The 19,981-nt window shown below is 42.0% G+C and overlaps 1 protein-coding gene across 1 annotated transcript; it reads right to left on the reverse strand.

The window, feature by feature from the left end:
• Positions 1-6,729: 6,729 nt before the first annotated feature.
• MAEL (maelstrom spermatogenic transposon silencer) lies at positions 6,730-18,608 on the reverse strand. Its single transcript, XM_048294965.1, has 12 exons — positions 18,455-18,608; positions 17,977-18,066; positions 15,793-15,895; positions 13,685-13,840; positions 13,169-13,210; positions 12,404-12,531; positions 11,612-11,666; positions 11,134-11,275; positions 10,360-10,422; positions 9,604-9,736; positions 9,309-9,387; positions 6,730-8,533 (listed from the first exon to the last, which is right to left on the reverse strand). Exons 1-12 carry the CDS (start codon positions 18,584-18,586, stop codon positions 8,418-8,420), a joined length of 1,239 nt encoding a protein of 412 aa, XP_048150922.1. The 5' UTR covers positions 18,587-18,608; the 3' UTR covers positions 6,730-8,417.
• Between the last annotated feature and the right edge of the window lie 1,373 nt (positions 18,609-19,981).

Below are 19,981 nucleotides of genomic sequence, written 5' to 3' on the forward strand. Positions count from 1 at the left end.
TTTGTATATATTATACATGCACACAGAAATAAACATATGGAAAATATTAATAGATGACCAGTGAGTCTCCTGTTTGGGGCAACAGTGCATACTGAAGTCACAGAAAAGGTAAGAACTTAGATGGGGAGCTGATTAGAACTAGAAACAGTCTAGTACCTATTTATTGTCAGACTCCTGAATTCTGAGTTCTAGCTCCCAGAGTTCTTAATTTTCATTACATTATTCTTTCCTCCTGATTGTTGCATGGGCATGTCAGAAAGAGTCCCTTGCTCCTGCTGCTTCTGAAAAAATGACAGTGTGAGAGCATGTACATGACAAGTACCTCTTTAAAAAAAAAAAAGGCAGGGGGAAGGGGAAGGAAGAGGGAAAAATCCATTTTTATTCAAAACTGTAGCAATTTAATCAGAAGCACTCTATGTGCAAGATGTGTGCAAATGTGGAGAGAACTCCTGCCACTGGTCTCTTTGGAAGAGAATGGACTGTCCATCCCCAAGGATGGGCATTAAAGCTAAGTAACAGCTGGTTTAGGGTTGGTTGCCTTCTTTGCAGTAAAATATTTATCCTTTCAAAACTCCTTATTGCATCTTCAACTTTGGGAGTTTCAGAAACTTACAGCAATGCCTCCCACATACCCTTTAGCCCCAAATAGTTACTGTAATAAAAATCTAAAATTTAACTTCAAAGGAGAACCAGCAATCCTCCTACACATGACCAGCATTTTCTAGACTTCAAACTATGAAAATCACCCTACCAGAACTGTAATTCTGGCTTGCTTTCTGGCTGCCTTTGTTTTACATAATACTTAAAATACAATTACTCGTTTGTAGTGCAATAACAACTGCAAAGACCAACAACAGGAGTTCTTTACAAAGAACACACAAATCTAAATCTCTCTGGCAATGGACAGCCTGAAAGGCAAGACATCCTGAGGACCTTTTCTCATGATGTGTGACAAAACACTGCAAAAATGGATGGCTAAAAAAGAACATTGCACAGAGAAGCTGAAGGCAGATAAAAATGAAGTGCATAGCTCAGAAGCAGAGCTGGTATGCATTCTATTCTCATTGTAACAAGCAAGTATAGTGTGAATTATCTAATTACCACTGTAACACATTTCTACTGTGAAACAAAAGCTACTTCTTTTATAAATGTTACAGACATTAGTCAGCACAACCCGTTTCCTCCACTAAAACCCTGTGGCTGAAGAGGGCTTCTGCTGAGGGATGGATAACTCTGTGGATTCTCAAAGATCTTAACTGGAAAGTCCAGCAAAACGACTTGAAAATTATCACCAGAATAACACCAGAATATAGCCAGAAACTGTCTGTGGCCACTAAACCATTGTAATACTGTGCTACATGTCCTACACTCTTCACTTTTAGGATATGTGAGGCTTAATTGCTGTTTGTCAGCTGAAGTCTTCAGGTAACACTTGCACAGTGGTCATTTTAAGCATAAAGGAAAATGCAGATTACCAGACCTACACTAAGTTGTCTGAAGAAACCAGCCACAAAATAGAGAAGAGTTTATATAATGACCCCCAAACCTCCAATTCTCTGTAAGCAGATTCCATAAGAACTAGCAGAGGAAAAGCAAGAGAGTTCAACTCAACGACCTTTAAAACAGAACTACTTGAAGTTTTGCAATGCTAAGCTTAGTTCTACACTGAGAAATAAACTAAGTGATACATGGAGATATGGCTGGGATAATTCAGTGCTGCTTATCACTTGTTACCTTTTTAAAAATACCTTGGAAGTAGTGCACTTATCAGAATGCTTTATGTGTTTTTCCTCAACCAATTTGTTCAACCCCATCAGCCGGAAATACACAAATACACACATTCCAACTCATACCTTATTCCAGGGTTTTCCTGCGACTGAATTCATTACTTGCCTGTCTTGTGTGTCTTTTGAAGCAGGAATAACTCCAGGAGTTACCTGTGGTATAGGCACAACCTTATGCAAAACTAAAACCAGCAATAATGTATTTGGAGGGAAGATAAATTAAGCTAGTGATACTTAACTAATTCCAAGGAGTTTATGTATACCCAACTTCAGTGACCACTTCCCTCAAAAGGGAGGAAGGAGGGACAAAATGTATGACCAGGCAGAAAAGTGAATTCCTACTTTATCCTTTACATAGCAACCAGTAAACTTCTGTTTAGTTATGGTTCAACTTTCTCTATTCGCAAACCTATCACAGAAAGCAAACAGGCTGGTCAGGCGTGATTTAGCACTGGCAAATCCATGCTGACTCTTTCCAGTCCCCCACTTCTCCTTCATGTACCCAAAAACACATTTCAAGAGGGCTTACTCCATGACTTTTCCAAGGAGTGCAGTGGAACTGAGAAGCCCAGAATTTCCTAGATCACCCTTTTGACAGATGGGTGCAGTATTCGCCTCCCATCGCTGTGGATTTCCTGTGCTCTCTGTGACCTTCCAAAGGTGAGAGAACAGCCTTGAAAAGGTGTCAGTCAGCTTCCTCAGCATCCTGGGATGCAGCCCATCTGGCTCTAGGGACTTGCATGGGTCTGGAACTTCTCCTGCTGTTCTCCTCCCTGAACCCTTCCTGAGTACAGATTTAAGAGCCCCTCTTGGAAACGACTGAAACAGAGAAGGTACTGAGCACCTCAGCCTTCCCTGCACTACCCCAGTCACATTACTAAGTCACTCACCCCATTCAGCACCGGGACCCTGTTCTTTTGTTCACTCTTTTACTGCTAACAAAGTCATAAAAGCTCTTCATTTTGACCCTGATCTCTTGTAAGCATCAACTCCAGATGAGCTTTAGTTTTCCAAACAACATCCCTACAGTCCTGGCCAGTGTTTATGGATTCTTTGGAGCCCAAACCTGCTTCAACCTCCCTTACACTGCACTAGGACTAGAATACAGCCACAAGATCCCTGTAAAGGCAAGAGAGTCTTCCCAATCAATCTCCCTGCATTCCTGGACTGCTCTTGTTGTTTGGGAGAAACCATCCTTAATGAACAGCCAACCTTAATGAACTCTACCCTACACAGTTGCCCTCAGGGATTCCACCCTTTCCCATCTACCACACAACCCCCCAGATCTGCTCTCACTGTCTTCTCCACTCTTCTCAGGATATTGGGAGGGATTTCCAGTATTACACACAAAAGCTGGTGCTCCCACAGCCCACTTCAAGACTCAGTACAGTGCACAATTCACAGCTTGTCAGAAAGACAAGAGTTAATTATCTCACCATCCTTGTTGCTAGAGCAACTGCACTCTTTTTCTGTTTATTTGCATCATCTGTTCCAGGAAAGACACCGAGGCAGTGTTCTGGCTGATGAAGTTCACAGTACAATGATCAAACCTCCAAGATTAATTCCGGATGTGCTGGAGCTACTACTAAATTTATTACAGCTCAACATAAGGGAATTTGTAACTTCTGCTGCATTTCACCTGTTCACTAGGGATTGAAGGGAATTATTTGAAAATGGCAGTTAGAAAAGTTTATAGGAGTCTCTAAGACAGAACCATGGAAAAGTGAGGGAACAGAGATAATACAGGGTTAGATTAATAGAAGTGTTTGCCAATTTCTTCATTTTACTAAATCATTGCAATAAAATTTATTGGCTGGCCGTTCTAGGGTGACAGTGAGGGATGATAATCCTGCAGAAGTCATCAGGAGGGCAGAAACTAGATAACAAACTTGTTTTTCTCCTGCTCCACTACAGTACATTTACTCTGCCAAATGGAATATGTTGTTAAAGCCTCTGCAGTCAGCTGCAGCTACTTCTATCAACCAGAAAATAAACCCAGTTTCACACACATACTTGAGTCACTTCACTTTTGGGCAAAGTTCAAGATCCTTGCTAGCAGAAAGGGTTAGCACTTTTTAATTCAACTAACAAGTCCAAAAGCACAATTCCTCTGTGATAAATATGCAGGTTTTTTTACAGGTATCAGGAAAAGAAAAATACAACTATTTTACAAGAAATTCGAGACACTGTTTCCTAGAATGGAGTTTTTCATTCACTCAAAACAAGCACTTATTCAGAAGAATCTGACCTTCAGCACACCACTACTTGACTGTGACTGCTCAAGACCCAGAATCACTGAAATGGCAGCAAGTTTCCTAGTTGGGAATGACTCAGCATGGACCTCACTCAAGGCAGCTGGCACAGGACACACCCCAGGGAATGAGCATCAGCTGTTGCTGTTTGATCCAGGATCACAGCACTGCTTCCTCCAGCCTGACAGGCACCCCAACAGCACAGTCCAATGCCTGACACCTGACAGACCCTTCACACAAAAAATCCCCACCAAATCACTGCCTTGTTTCTATCTTTTAGGATTTGGATGAGTAACACATTGCCAAGGATGCAACAAAGATTTATCTTACCTTAGACACAGCAAACACCCTCTGATAACATCACAGTTATAATGCAGATCCCAGAACCGGCACAGGCATCAGGAGTCAAGAGATAACGCGGCTTCCCTTCCCACACATCACTCACTGTCCAGCTTCTTTTCTCACACCTGGGAGGTAAGGAGGGAAAGCTGCTCTCCATGTGAGAGAGCAGCTGGAATGCAGAGCTCCACCTGGGAACACACAATGAGCCAGTTGGGAGCTCTTGGGTTGGACACAGAGGGCAGGCCAGTGTGGGTGACATTGCAGGGGATGTCTGCTACAGGCAGTCCTGCCAGGATGAAGCTCTCAAGGCTTTTTCACACCTGTGAGGAGCCTGACACTTGACAGAAGTGACCGAGGAGCCAAGGAGCAGAGGTGCTCCCTGCTGGATCTCATCCTTATGGATAAGAAATAACTGGTCAGAGATGTGAAGGCTAGGGGGCAAATGTAGCTTCAGTCACCATGAGATAGTGAAGTCTGGCATCCAAAGAGGGAGGAAAACAGCAAAAAAGCAGCACCACAGCCCTGGACCTCAGGAGAGCAGTCTGGCCTTCTTCAGAGATCTGCCTGGAAGACTCCTGTGGCACATGGTGATGGAAAGAGGGCCAGGCAAGACTGTTGATTTTTCAAGTATTACCTCCTCCAAGATAAACAGCAGAACAAGCAGAGGTTAACCAAAGGAGCTCCTGACAAAACTCACCCATGAAAAGGAAACATGCAGGAGACAGCAGCAGGGAGAACTGACTGGGGAGAAACACAGAGGTGCTGTGTGTGTGCAGGTATGGGAAAGAATAGGAAAAGGTTAGGTAAGAATAGGAAAGCTAAAGCCTACTCAAAGCTGCATCTGGTGAAGCACATGGAGGGCACAAAGAAAGATTTTTGTGGGTGCATGAGTGGGAATGGGCAGCTGGTCATAGAGGGCACAGCTAACGCCACCTTCACCTCAATCTTTACTGATAAGACCAGCCTTCCAAAACAAAATTCAAATTAAAGATGTCAAAACCAGGTTCTGTTGTATCTACAGTATAGATGTGTGCATGTAAGAGAATGCTGGAGCAGAGACAGTGTTCAACAGGAACTTTTGCCACATCCCTCATTCCTGCAGTTTATTGAAAGGAGAAGGTGGACAAGCCAGCAGTGAGTAATAACAATTAAATTAGAAGTAGCAGCAACTGCTATTATCTATGCTAACATGTTTTATTTTTCAGTATCAGTTACGTACTTCAAATAGAGTGTAAAAGGAATGGTTACAGGTCACTATCCTGATGAAGACTAGATCAGCAAAGCTGTCACTACAGTCATTGTTTTCCTGACCCTCAGAAAACCGTTCTGGCCAAAACCTCTAGAGTAGCAATACACAATTCAACCATTTGTCTACTATTGTTATAACAAGGGCACAAACACCTATGCAATGTGTGCGTTAAACCAGGATGACTTTAACCCTTTCCTTTCATGGGAGTGAACCAGCTACACCAACAGCAGGGCAGGAAGCCAGGTCTGATAGAACCTATCAAAAGTCTCCTTTACAAAAACAACTCTTTAGCCAGTTCGACACATGTGGTACCAAACGCCCACACGCAGAGCGTTGTCACCATTACTTTTACCCTGTGGGAGGTACCTGTTTAAAGCTCCCAGGCTGCACCAATCAAACTCTGCTCAAGAGCCATTCTGCCCTGCCTTGGTTTTGTGTCCCCTTGAGAATTTTGTCATGCAAGTGGGGAGAATTTTGTCCTGATTTTGACACACTTCGTGCCTTGCCAGTACTAGTCCCTGCACTTAGGAAGTGGGCTAGGCTTGCAATCCCTCATCTTTACTTTCCTTTACTTAAGGGAGAGAAGCATTACTTTATTGTGCTTGTTTTTCAGCATTTATTTTTCCAGAAATCAAACAGAGTCACAAACTGCCAAACAGCCAGGGACACAGACCTCCAAAATGCAAGAATTTTCTACCATCTTTCAATAGCTGTTAGGGTTCCCCCTCAGTAAGTGCAGAATACCAGTATGAAATGGGTTACTTTAAGTTGGTGTACTCATTCTAACCACATAGATCTTATTATTTTCACTACAAAAAAACCCAACTAGAGTTGCTGGCTGTTACAGTAAGACAGTTACTGCCCCAGTCAACAGCCCACTGCCTGCAGCATATAATTAGATCATCTACAGTTTATGTGCTATTTTAATTTACAGGTGATAAGGTACAGATATGCCACGGAATCCTAACGGCATTTTCCCACTTCTGCTCAGATTCTTTGTCTCAGTCTTGATATGCAATAAGGTTTAGTAACAAATGTTCTTAGGTTTGTGTATTTAACACTAAGTATTTTAATAACAATTTTTAATGAATTCTCTCCTACATAATAACTGAAACAAACTTTTATTGCAACACTGCACTTTGAAAAATAATTCAAAGACAACAGTTCTGTATGTCATGAAATATCAATGCAGCAATGGCTGTCAGTTAAGGAACTTGCACAACTCTATACAAATGCGGAAAAGACAGTCTGTTACAACATTCCTGGGTGCTTCATTGGTAAATTTCAGACTTAGAGGTTTATTGTCCCTTATTCTGTGGAAATTAAAATTAGCAGGTAGAACAGCAGCCCCAAAGGAAGGAAATACAGAATCAATTGAAGAAATTCAGTGATAGAGGTGAACAGTTAGGTAAGAATAGAAATGCCTCAGTGATCCCAAAATACTAGAAGAAAGGGCTCAACTGGCCTTACAGCAACTGTAACAGGCTTCCAACTAAACCAGCGATGGCCTTTTCTGACACACCGATCAGCACGCTCAAATAAACCTCTTATTTTGGCTGCATTTTGGGTTTTGCTTGCATTTGTTTTGTTGAGTTTTTCCTTATTCAAGGGAATGAACCACCTCATCCTGAGTTCCAGTACCTACATGGAATGAAATCTTCACACAGTTAGTTGCTATGGAAATAGTATTTCAAAACTGGACATCTGTTGGTACAAAATTTAGGAACAGCTTAACAAAATAAGCTCTTAGTTCTGAGAATCACTTGCTTAGGAGACACATGGACTAAGCACAAGGCTCAGACCGACAACTTTTTGGGGACTAGTCCAAGCACTACCTCCACAAAAAGGAATATCTAACTTCCCTAGAAAATATCAGACATCTCCCACTTTTTTATGTGCCCCCAAATAATATGACTGGTATCTACCCAGCCCGACTAAACTCTTGTGAAATCTATCAGTTTGAATTTGATATTCCTTCCAAAAAAAAAAAAAACAGAAAAAAAAACCACCAACCAACCCCGTAACACCTACACTTCTCTTCAGTCTCTAAGTTTGAGGGACATGCATTTCTCAAAAAGAAAACAGATGCAAATTAAAAAAACCAATCTATGCTGTACTTGTCCCCAATGTATATAACACAGACTGTGCCTCTAAGTACATTAACAGATGGATAAATTTGCCACAGTATTTCTTTCCAGACATTTTCTGTAAGGTCTGCTTTTTTGCCTTGAAAGACCACTCAAATTCTTCATGGCTAAAACTAATATATTACAGCAAATCTTTGGGACTATTGACCTTTAATTAATTCCCCTAGGGCAGCCCTTCACACCTTCAGTGCTTCCCCCCCTGCACCAGCTTCTGAAGCAAGACTGTTACACACTGAAATTCTATCTTCCACATGCAGGAGATGGGAAGGCTATTAAAAAGGAAATAAAACAAAAAGTCTAAGTTGTCTAAAGTCACACTGGTCACTAAAGAATTCTTCTAATTCAATTATATTGATTAATCAATCTTGAAACTGCACTCCATTCACTAAGAAATGCAACTAGTACAGCAAGTATTTTTAAAGATGTGACTGTCAGGTTCCTTCAAAATACATCTTCACATAGATAATGAACAAGATTTTTTATCTTCTTTAACTCCAGTCAATAGTGTTATTATTCTAACAAGAACTTGAACTGTCAAGGTTTGCACAAAAGATGAAAAACTGAAGTCTGGAGAAACTACTGGTTATCTTAGGGAAACAAAGAAAATTAGGATTTACAGCTGTCCTGGATGTGAAAGAAATTTTCAGTTACTGAAAGACTTGGATAGACCAGACGCACTTCTCAGCAATCGAGTAACTCCTCTTCCTTGTACAACACTTGTTCCACAAGGGAAGGTCTTCACACCACATGGAGAATCACCTATTAAATCAAATACAGTTCGCACATCAAATCAGCCTTTAAAGCTTGCATAGATTAATGGAATTGTTCTTTATATGCTGTGGAGCTGAACCTATTCAACAGCTCTGATACAAGAAGTCAGGCAGATCGTGTCCTCTACAAACACCAAGACCATAAGATCATGATTTCCAGGTGGAACAGAGTTTAATTTAGCATTAATCTATGCACAAGAAATCAAGCTGCAAACTCAGAATTCTTACACTTATTTATCGTGCAAACCTGATTCTGTTCCTCTGAAGATTAGCCATGAACTGCCCAGAGAACTGAGCTCAGAGGCCTTCTAGGGAAAAAATCCTGTCTGCAAAGAGACTTTAGAAGAGCAGACTTTATAACTGAGTTGTGACAGAACACTTGCAACAAGGACAAGCTCAGCCTGTACATAAAATGATTTAAGAGCAAGGAGAGTATTTTAAACATGGTCCTGCCTCAAAACACCTGGGCATGAGAATGGCTTAATGTAACAGAAAAGCACAAATGAGAGAGCAACATTTGTAAGAAAAACTAAATTTGCAGAGATGTTTTTTGACCCTAAGATTCTGCCCAGTAAGAAAAGGGCAGCTCTTCATGCTTGGGTCTTTAGAAATTCAGTGAAATCCATACACAAGAATAAGCACAGCTCATGCAGAGCTGTGCACCACTTAGAGGCAACATCTAAGGCCAGAAATCTGAAAAAGCAACAACTGGGTTAAGTTTAAAGATCTCTTTCCTCTTAAAAATGTGAATGTTTCGAACTCACGATTAGAAGGGACAAACTCTTGATCCTGTCTTGGAGAGCCCAAAGGCTTGTCACACCCAGAACTCTCAGCTTTCATTTTCTGTATGAAAAAAAGAAACATTCAAAATAATGTACGTGTGTCTGCTAACATGAAATATACACCACTAATCCATCAAACCTATGAATTATGGTCAAAACCCTGTGAGTTCATCCGTCTGCCCAACATACGTCACAAAGGACAGCATCCAAAGACAAAAGAGATCACCTGAAATGGGCAACTGGAAATAAATCAGGGTGTCAACTGAAAGAATCTGACCTGGATATGTCCAGCATTCAGTTTCACAATCCTGGTATTTGTGCTTTGATCACAATCAGAGTCTTGCAGAGGCAGGTGAGCTGCTGTTAGTGGGACTCCATACACACTAGCAAAAGATTTACTGATGCAGTAACTTGACCAAGAAAAAAAAGGAAAACAAGGAAAGTTTGGCTAAGAGGGCTATAATGCTTATGTTTAACAGCACAGCATTTTCAATTCTTCAACTGGCAAACAAAACCAACCAGGGCCTGAGATGCACAGAGCAGATACCAGAGGACAGAAGGACTTTACATCAGCATCACTGCATCCTTCCAAGACCACCAGTCTGTTCTACAACTACACATGAAATGAAAACAAACTGCTTCCCCACATTATCAAATTCAGCACTTGGAAGTGTGAAAAGCAACTTTTTTTTTATCAGGGCACGGCAGTCCATGGTGAGTTTTTTGAGTGAAAGACTATTTATTATTGTCTCTGTAAGTGCTACTACTGCTGTCAACTGAGATCATAAACTGCATTCCCTCGTTTCCCAACTATTTACTTTTCCTTTCTCCCCTACAAAAAGATTACAGAACCTTATCTACCTACATCATGTCAGACAGTATGAAGTTTCCAAAGCAGAGATATCCTAGAGTATAGTGAGTATACCTCTGAAGCAAAACAGTGAATTCTAATGCAATCAACACTTTTCTCAACATTGCAATACTAACAAAATAAAAGCCATCATGCTGGAGGCAACTCCTTAGCAATACTCACCTGATTTTCTTACAGGATGCCAGAGCACAGCAGATGATATCATTCTCCTCATGCCACTTGCACCTACATGAAATTAAGTTCAGGCTTATTTCAGAAGCACCTACATTGTTAATCAACAAGAGTAGTTGGTCTGGTCGGATGAACAGGAACAAATATTAAAGATGGTATCTTTTTGTTGCAGTGACCATGAAGTACCTTTAAAACTTCACAGAGTTCAATAGCTTTGCCCTAAGTAGTTTATGAGGAGTTTAAAGGTTCGCTTATCAGGCAACCTGCTTCATACTGAGGTGGGAGGCAGGGAGAAAAGAGAACCCTAAGAGACAAATGGAATTTAAACCATTTGAACCATTTCAAGTTTCCCATAAATGTGAAATAGTTTCTCATAGCATAAACATCCTCTTTCCTCTCCAAATGTGTGTTTTAAAGCAGATTTTTCCATTCTCCTTAAGGTTCCCCTCTAGTGTGAAGATACTCATGGAAACAGAAAACTGCCTGACTATAAAAAGACAAAGTGACACCGATGAACTCAATGGATCTTAAAACCCATATTCCAAGCAGACTTCCAAGAAAAATTTATATGTTTTTTCTACTGAAATTTAATATCAAATTATTGGTTCTTAAACCAGTAGCAGAGGAAACATTAGAGTCTATTTCTAAATTAACTGCATAATCACCCAATATGCTCCTGCAACACTGCAAGCAAACACCACTTTTTGTACAAACACAGAAGAATCTGAAAGCAGGCACATTTACACAAAGAACCACCCAACACACCTGGTATTACTGGAGAAATCCCACAGGCAGACATCCAGTTTTCTATATACCCAGATCTTGGATGGCTCCTTTTGGTATTTCTTCTGGTACAGTTCTGTAATCAGGTCTTCTACAGCAAAAAGCTCCCAATGGCTCTCAATGCCTACAGTTCAGTGAAAATCCAGGCCAGGAGAACAGGAGTCAGTCAATGTCCTGCTCGGCTCATTTCTCAGTCAGTCCCTGCTCCCTGCCCAGCCTCTTATCAGAGCATCAAAGCTCAAAGTTATTCCACCAGTGGTTTTAATAAAACCTGGCTTCCTAGAAAGCAGCAGGAGAAAGGAAGAGGAGGAAGCATGCAAAGCAGTTCTAGCTATCAGCACCAGCTTTTATGAAAACTTTGAGACACGTTTGTCAGACAAATACAGCTGTCCATGATTACACAGCCCTTATTTCTGGGGGACGAGAGGAAAAGGAAGGACAAAAATTATCCATTTCCTACCTGTTATGCTGGCCATTCGACCAAGACACCAATTAATTCGGAATCTGTCATTAGACTGGAGGAAAGAAAATTTCCATCATGTCAAAGGAGTACAGTATATAATTCTGACACTTGCATGACTTTTGAGTAGGTCTGAGAAAGTCACCTCCAAACCAAAATTGTTTCTGGGACTGAATGTAATCTCCCCGACAACTATCTTGAAGAGGAACCAAATTTCATGCATATTTGTTCAGAGCTCTGTATTTATGGATGGAGCCCAAGATCTTGTCCCTCCCTACCTTTTTGAGGATTAATATTAGCTTTGAATTGAATTGAGACATAATATACCTGTTATGAAACTTAAACGCCTCTGAATCCTAAGATTTTGTTCTGTTCCCTGGAAAATGGAACTTGAGCAAAAATTTAAGGCACGTGTTATTCTCAAGGGTAGAAGAGTCATGAAAACGTAAAAATATCCCTTCAAAAAAAGCAGGATTTATGACTATTATTGAGCACAACCAATTTAAGTCAAATCTTAGGAGCCCTTAACTAAAGTCATAACAATGTCAGAGAACAATAGACCCTGTTCATCAGTAGATTAGAACCAGAAGTGCAGGCTGAAAATAAGAAGGCAGAAAAACTAGGTCTCTGCTTTACAAAAACGTTGGCTTCTAGAGGCCATTTCTTCTTGCATGGAACTGGGACACTTTGGAAAGGGTGTCTTTTCCCACTTATATGCACTCTGATTAGGTTTTAGGGTGAAGTATCTCCTTAGTCACCCAACAGGACTTCAAGCTTTGATCTTGACCATACCCTGCAGAAGAAGCGAGGCTGAGCACCTCTGGCAGGCTGGGCAAACTCAAGAAGTTCCTGTAGGACAACGGCGTAACAAGAACGAGGAAGGTGAAATCCAGATATGGGGATCTTATGAGTTTCATCACCTAATTGAGGGGGGAAGGGAGACAGGGGGGGGAAAAAAAAAAAGTCAACAAAAACCCACAAAGTTATGGGAAGTCCAGTTTCTGTAAGAGATACGGTTCCCTCCTCCTTTTTATCTTTCTATGTACATATGTATATACACACACAAACACACACACACTCCTCTTCTCCACAGACAGGGCCTGTGATTAAGCAATCGAAACCTTGCTTCTGTCAGCAGGTCTGGGCTGGTAGCAAACACTCACACTCTTAACCCTTTTAAAAGGCCATTATCCAAGTATGAGCCGTAGGAAAACACAGGCCAAATTTGGTCCCTCTGTACACAAGGAGAGGAAGTGTCCTAATAGAAACAAATTGGAATCTATAAACATTACTGAGAGTCACAAAGGAAACAGGCAGGCCAAGCCAGACACAACAATGGTGTAGATATTTTAATTCTGTTAATATATGCCAAGCTGCTAAACACAACTTTTAAATATCAAGCAGTATCTTTGAGTTACCCTGTTACTAATTATCACTACATGCTGAAGATACACACAAGGATTATCAAGACTTAAAAAACGTTTGGCTAGAGGTCAGATAAGCTGAGTCTAAAACTGCACCCCTTTGCATACCATTCTTTTCTCCATTAATACTCACCAGCAGTCTGGCAGTGGTACCGAAAACCACGTGGTGGTACTTCTGCAAAAAAGAGGAAAAAGTACAATCATCATCCAACACCAACAACAAGAGATCCTTAACTCTCAACTCCACACCACAGCTTCATATACAGAAAGGAACAGCTTCATCTTCCCTTGTGGCCTTGTAAAAGTGCCACAACTATTTCTGGGGAAGTTATTTTCAGTTACGTGCATTTTAAAAAACAAAGTGCATTGTATAGTGTGTTTAGGTCCAACCAAGAGCAACAGTCACTGACACGAAATATAAAGCACAAACACGTGCACGTCTTCCTGAATTTAGCCTACCCTCTTTGAAGTTACATGCAGTTCTGACACTAATTCTGCTCAAAAACAATCAGCACTGCTCTGATATTTTAAGAAGTCTGACCACTTAAAGTCAAAGAAATAAACTTTTTTTAATACCAGAAGTCTAATCTGGGCAGCAGCGACACCAGAAATCCTCCCTCTCACCCCAGGTACACTTCCTGGAACACACCTGGATCTATGAAGTGGTGGAAATCAGCCATGATTCCATCCTGTAGGGAGTACTTGACACACCCAATCTCACAGGGAAGGAAGCGCTGCTCGCACTGGGGTGGCAGCTTCCCATAGCTGTAAATGTCCAGGAAGTAGAAGACGTCTGCAATCACATCTGAAAGAAAAAGAACAAAACCACCTTCAGACAATCTACCAGAGGTTACAGATGCCATGCAGGTCTCCACCTCATCCAGGGAAAGCTTTGGTGAACTTTCTCCTACGACTGGGTGAAAAAGGGTAACGACCAAGCAAAACACACAGCTCTTCTTCTGTATCCAAGAGGACAAGATAACAAACTTATGGAGAAGTCAGGCACACTGGTAGTGCTGGTAACACCTTCCAGGGATGATGCTGTGTGTAGAGATCAGGCAAAAAAACCCAACAAATAAAAGCAACTACAAAAAAAAAAGCCAACCTCCAAACCCAAAAGATGTTAAGAGGCCTGGAATCCAACAGGAACTATTATTCTTTTTAAGGATAGGTCTCTTTGCCCTTTCAGAAAATAAGGTTAGGGGAAAACCAAATCAGTAGCTGCAAACAGCCTCACAAGCTCGATTTACAAGCTCACAAGCAGCTTACACCACTCAAATGAATTGGTAGCAATCTTGTGGGGCAAGAAGATGAGAAGTTAATTAAAAGGATTGCTTCTCCTCCACCAAATGAGCTCCCAAAGAAAGCAGCAAAAATACCCAATACAAATATTAAGAAACAGATTTATCATTTACTAATTTTAAAAGTATCCAACTATGAAAAATGTTTTACAATACACCTTAATCCTTCTCTTCATGACTGTCACAATGTCCTCACTGAAATTTAACGTAGCTATTTTATCCTTACTCTAAACTTCTGCCCCTCACCAAAAAAAATCCTGCTTGCTCTACTAAATAATAGAGATGTGTAACTGTCTTTACACATAAATAATTTTGTATGCCAGACTTTAGGACATTTAACACCAGTTACCCTAAGCTCGAATGGCCATGTTCGCTTATGTGGGTCTTAAACTGCACAAGCTGTGGGGTCAAAGGAAAGACACCTCTCCTACCTTATGAAAAAATGGATATAGCTACAGGGAACCATACAGAACTTTAACTGAGAAATATTAAGAGCAGCATCATGAAATGTATCTCAATTATCCTTTATCATTATGCCTCTCATTCAGCTGAAAGATCAATTGTGTCAGCTCAAGCCAGCATTATCAACCCAATCAAATCTGCATCACAATGACAGGGGAGCATGACCCCTGGCACAGAGGGCACTAGTAAGTATTTCACTTTTTATGCAGCTACTGTTTCTTGTTCCCCCATAACCATGACAACATGAAAACAGTTCAAGAGACTGAGGTAAAACGCTGGAGCTGAGACTTAACCACACAGCAGATACAGCTTGTATGAACTGGCTTCTTGACTTACCTTGTAAGCACTGCCTTTTATCATTCTTCAGAACAACATAATATTAATTGGGTAGAAGATTACAAATGTGTTCACTACTCAACTCTAATTAGAATATCCATTTGAAGGTAGGGTACAGGTAAGAAAGATTTAGTTTTTGAGAATTCTTTCAATAAGGAAGCAAGTCAGGGAGTTACAAAGGCACTGACCAAGTGCGTATTCCCTCTTTTATTCTCCCAGTGAGGCCAGGCCCTTGTTTTACCTAGCACCTCTACCATAAAAATTTTGAACTTTGATACCTAGCAATTCTTCACCCTTTGAAATTGGTACAAGCATTCTTTTACGCTGAACTTGGATTAGGCCTTGTCAAATCATAAATGGAGGGCTTGAAAAATTACCTTTTCCTTAAAAATCTTGAAATAACTGTTACGAAACCATTAGTGGCTATATTCCCATTGAGCTAAAAAACAGAGTATAGAATTCTTGGAGTTTGGGGAGGAAGGGTATTTGTGCTGACTTCCCTCTACCTTTTACAGCAGTAGCCCAGTAGTGTCAAACAAACAGCTGACACAGACGGCTTGTAGCAAAATGTAAAGATTCTTTGTAGAGGTACCACTGAGAACATCCTCAAAGGGCAAGCTCTCATCTACCAGGATCAACTGCTTTAAGATCACCATACCCTGGTCATTCTTCCAAGACAGAGCACAGGCATGTGGCAAAGGAGTAACACTGGGCATCTTTGTGGTCAGAGGGGCAGGAACTGGATCAGGCAGATTACACGTCTGGAAAAGATGAGAAAGTTAAAAAAAAAAAACCCAACAACAAAAGAGTCTTCTCGCCCCAAATAAAGTCCTTCAGCTACTTTTATCAGAGAAAAACGCAACATCCACTAACACCTGTGGTTAGGTAGGACAGTTTATATATAAAAAGTGCCTGTATACCTGTAGGCCAGGAAGGCAGGATTTCTCTTCAGTACCTTTGTCAACCCGTTACCACTTTAAAGAACTACGGCTAAATTTACAAAATGTAATATAAAAAAAATATTTTTTTAGGTTCAGCCACTTGTCACAGGCAAGGAACTCTTCAAACTGGAATTTAAAACATTTTTCCATAAGTTTTTTGAAAAAAGCACCTGGCACATGTGTTAATTGTCTTTGACTAGGAAACAGGTTCATGAAAATCTGATAAAGCCCCAAGGAAGTCATTGGATTGCCCTGAAAATCCATTAATGAACAATAAGCTTTTAATAGGACGGGAAAAGAAACCTGGCAGGCTTGCAGAATTTGATCATTCAAACCCAAACTGGGAATAACATCCACACCCAGGTACACTGATTGCAGATAACCATCTTAGCCAAAGTTAATTGGTTATCAGTTTGAACCGTCTAAAACAAAATGAGGAATTATTCCCATCTAAATAAAAGTCTGGCCACCTCCAAAAGGGGAACATGACCTTTCACCACACAAAGTGACTGTGGTTGTCTGTGTACACGGCTGGGATTAATAAACTGAGATCACATAACCTCATCTATACACATTTCCCTATTTCCACTGACAAGCAGAAAGGATGGCGATCTTTATTTTGGCAAAGCAATTTTTCCTGTCCCCTACTACAGTCTTCTAAAATGCTACAGCTTGTGGAAGGAAATACAGAAGCCTCCATTTATGGCTTACCTGCCATTTCACTTAGTTCTCTACGATAGATAAAAATGGAGTTTCATTAATTACATCCCCTCAGCCTGCTAAATGACACAAGGGTGATCACTTTTTAAACAGCTTTTTCCCAAACAGGCAGACCCCCCAAATCAGAAAACATTGCTTAACACCTCCCTTCCACTATAAATTGGCTAATTCAACTAATCCATATTTACTAGTTACTCCAAACTACAATCATTCTGCCACTCCCTCTATCACTATGTAAGTGTTTCGAAGTCCTGGAATTTATGCTCACCATTAATTCACAGTTCATAGTCATTATCTAGTAATAGAGCATGAAAGAGTAAATGCAGTATTATCCATGTGCTCAGTCAAGCTCTTTCCTTGGACACACAAGTTTTTACACTACCAAGAAAGACTAAAATAAAATAAGCTTTCTGACACCTCATAATTTAAACTCTTAACTAACTCTGCTTCAGGGAAGTGCTGGAAGAGGAAAAGAGACAGAAACAAAAGGGACACACACACCTTTCCAAGGCAGCAAATAGTAGAAATGATCTGTTTAGCACCATTTCCAGCCACAACCATACACACTCAGCTTAACTCAACCGCCTACTCCTGTATTGCCCTCCACAATAGTAGTACTACTCTGTCCAATATCCAACCAACCCAAAAATAATGGCAGGGGGTAATTATTCTATTTGTGCATAGGCTGCAACATTTCATTGACCTGGTTCACCACACAGCTCCCCGAGAACAAACGAGCTGCCTCTAAGATGTGCTTTCAAGCCAACAGACAGGAACTACCTAAACCATTGACACTCACAAAGCAAAAGCAACATGAACCTATGACACAAAGTAACACCAATTTACAGTATAAATTAAAATGAAAAAAACCCAACTAAGTCAAGCACTGCAAAATACTGTTAAAACTAGGGTGTTAGAGAAGCACATTTTACTTGGTAAAAGAGCGCACAGGAACAAGCTGTGCTGGTTTAAAGAGGTATATTTTTACCTTCAATTCAAACCAGAACAATTATCCGCATAATCTTCATAAGGGTATGAACTACTACTGCAGCCATAACCTCCAGAGGCTGGAGGCTGTGGAGAGCAGGTGGAACTTTCACAGCATCCTGTGGAACCGGCCACACGTAGCCCAACACCATTTACTCCTCCTCCTTAGAGGGCGTTCCATTCTCAGCATTTACCTCCTTTACTGTAGTATTCTGAGAGCGTTTCTTGCTATTCCATTTACGAGCCTTCCCTGCATACATTGTCTTTTCTTCCTCTGTCAGGGACTTGAAGGAAAATTAACCGTTATTAAAAGGTTTCTAACACCTCCTTCTAGTAGTCCCACAAACCATTTCCAAAGGACATTATCGATGGCTGCCAAGACTGACTCAAACACTTCCAGTCCTTTTTTCCTAACAACGCCGTAAGCCTTGCTTCCAAATACACAGCAAGGTAAAGGTGAAGGACCTCCGAGTGAGGGCAAGCCACGAACAAGAGACCCCCTGGACCTGCTCCTGCCAGCCAGGGTGGCCACCACGCCGCCCACGGCACACGGACCAGCGCTGCCCCCGCACCGAGAGGAGAATGGCGCAGCCACCTGAGGCCACCTGAAATGGCGCCGAGCCGCCTGCCAGCCCGCCCTCCAGCAAAGCCCCGCCGACATTCCGCCCTCACCCCCCATGCCGGGGAGCAGTAGGGGATGGCATCCGCCACGTGGGCCACGGGCAGCCCGTGCCGCTTCAGCTCGGGCAGCTGATCGTGCACGAAGCACAGAAAGGCGCTGCGGGAGCGGCCGCGCTGCGCCATGGCCTCGCCGTCGGGCGCTCCCCTCACGCGGCGGCAGCGCGGCCCCTCATGAGGGGCGGGCGGGGCGGCGCCCGCGCGCTGCGGCCAGACCGGGGCGGGGCGGGGCGGCGGTGACCGCAGCGGCGCCGGGGCCGCCTGTGCCCGCGGTGAGGCGGTGAGCTGGGGCCCTGTTCCCGTGTGAGAGCTCCGCGTACTCCTCATCAGCGACACGGGAGACTTGTCTGGGGAACGGACAGCGGCCAACAAGCTCTAAGGGTCACAAGACCGTAGGACGTTAAGGGGTTGGAATGGACCTTAAAGATGATGCAGCTCCAGGGACACCTTCCACCAGACCAGGTTGCTCAGAGCTCCGTCCAGTCTGGCCTTGAACACTTCCAGGGATGGGCAACTCCCCTGGGCAGCCTGTTCAGTAAGGAATTTCTTTCTAATATCCAACCTAGATTTCCGTCGTTCATTAAGTAAAACAAGATGCTGTATGTCAGTAGAACCAGATGGTGCCCTTAGTCAAGGACATCCTGCAGCTAGCAAGCTCTATGGATGAAATAAATCAAGGTGTTGATGTATATATTGCCACTTTGGAAAAAGACTCAAGGTCTATGTGTCCTATATAATCCTAAAATCATCATGGTTGGGAGAGACCTTTAAGATGATCCAGTCCAACCATACAGCACTGTCACTGTAACCCCGAAGCCACAAAACCCCATCATCCTGTGCCAGATACAGATGCCTCTTGAATGCATCTGGATATAGCTGAACCGCCTTCATTATAACGTTAAATTTCACACCTCCTGGTCAGAAAGATCCCTGCCCAGGTGAAGATCCTTCCCCTGAGCATGCACAGAAATTAAGTGCGATTATGTAATTTGTATGGTAATTATTAACCAATCATACTTGGGAGGTTACTAACATATTTTTGTGTATAAGTAATGCCATGGAAAGCCCAGTGGGCTGTGCTTGATTTGTGGAATACTGCCAAGCACCCAGGCTTCTGCGACTCCAAGTAAGTAAATAATTAATGTCTCTCTCTAGTGTGTCATTATTGGCTTGTTGCACACCATGTAGATGAATCTGAATTTTGTGGACAACAACCTTACAGCAGGTCCTCTTGAGAGTGTGGCATGGCTGCTTTTTTGTCAATCATTATTTTTTTAATGTTCTTTGGGTGCTGAAGGATTAGAAATACCCCATGGGAACAGGAGCTTGCACCAGGTTCAGGACAGAGTGAGGGAAAAAGTGGAGACCAACTTCAGGTAAGAACCCTGGGTTTGGTTTTGAGATGTGTGGCAGAAAGTGGAGGAGGTGAGTGGGCATGTGCACACTTGGAAGGGCAAACTTGCTTAATAAAATTATTCGGGAGCTCATGTTACACAAAACTGAGGCTGCTGTTCAGACTCT

The sequence above is a fragment of the Corvus hawaiiensis genome, chromosome 2 (assembly GCF_020740725.1).
Source record: "Corvus hawaiiensis isolate bCorHaw1 chromosome 2, bCorHaw1.pri.cur, whole genome shotgun sequence".
Lineage (NCBI taxonomy): Eukaryota > Metazoa > Chordata > Aves > Passeriformes > Corvidae > Corvus > Corvus hawaiiensis.

Coding starts and splice junctions, on each gene's coding strand:
- MAEL (XM_048294965.1), bottom strand. CDS start 18,586: ATGGCGCAGCGCGGCCGCTCCCGCAGCGCCTTTCTGTGCTTCGTGCAC. Junction 13,841..15,792: donor GTCTTGGAAGAATGACCAGG/GTATGGTGATCT, acceptor TTTTTCTTTCAG/ATGTGATTGCAGACGTCTTC. Junction 8,534..9,308: donor AGAGTTTGTCCCTTCTAATC/GTGAGTTCGAAA, acceptor TTGATTTAATAG/GTGATTCTCCATGTGGTGTG.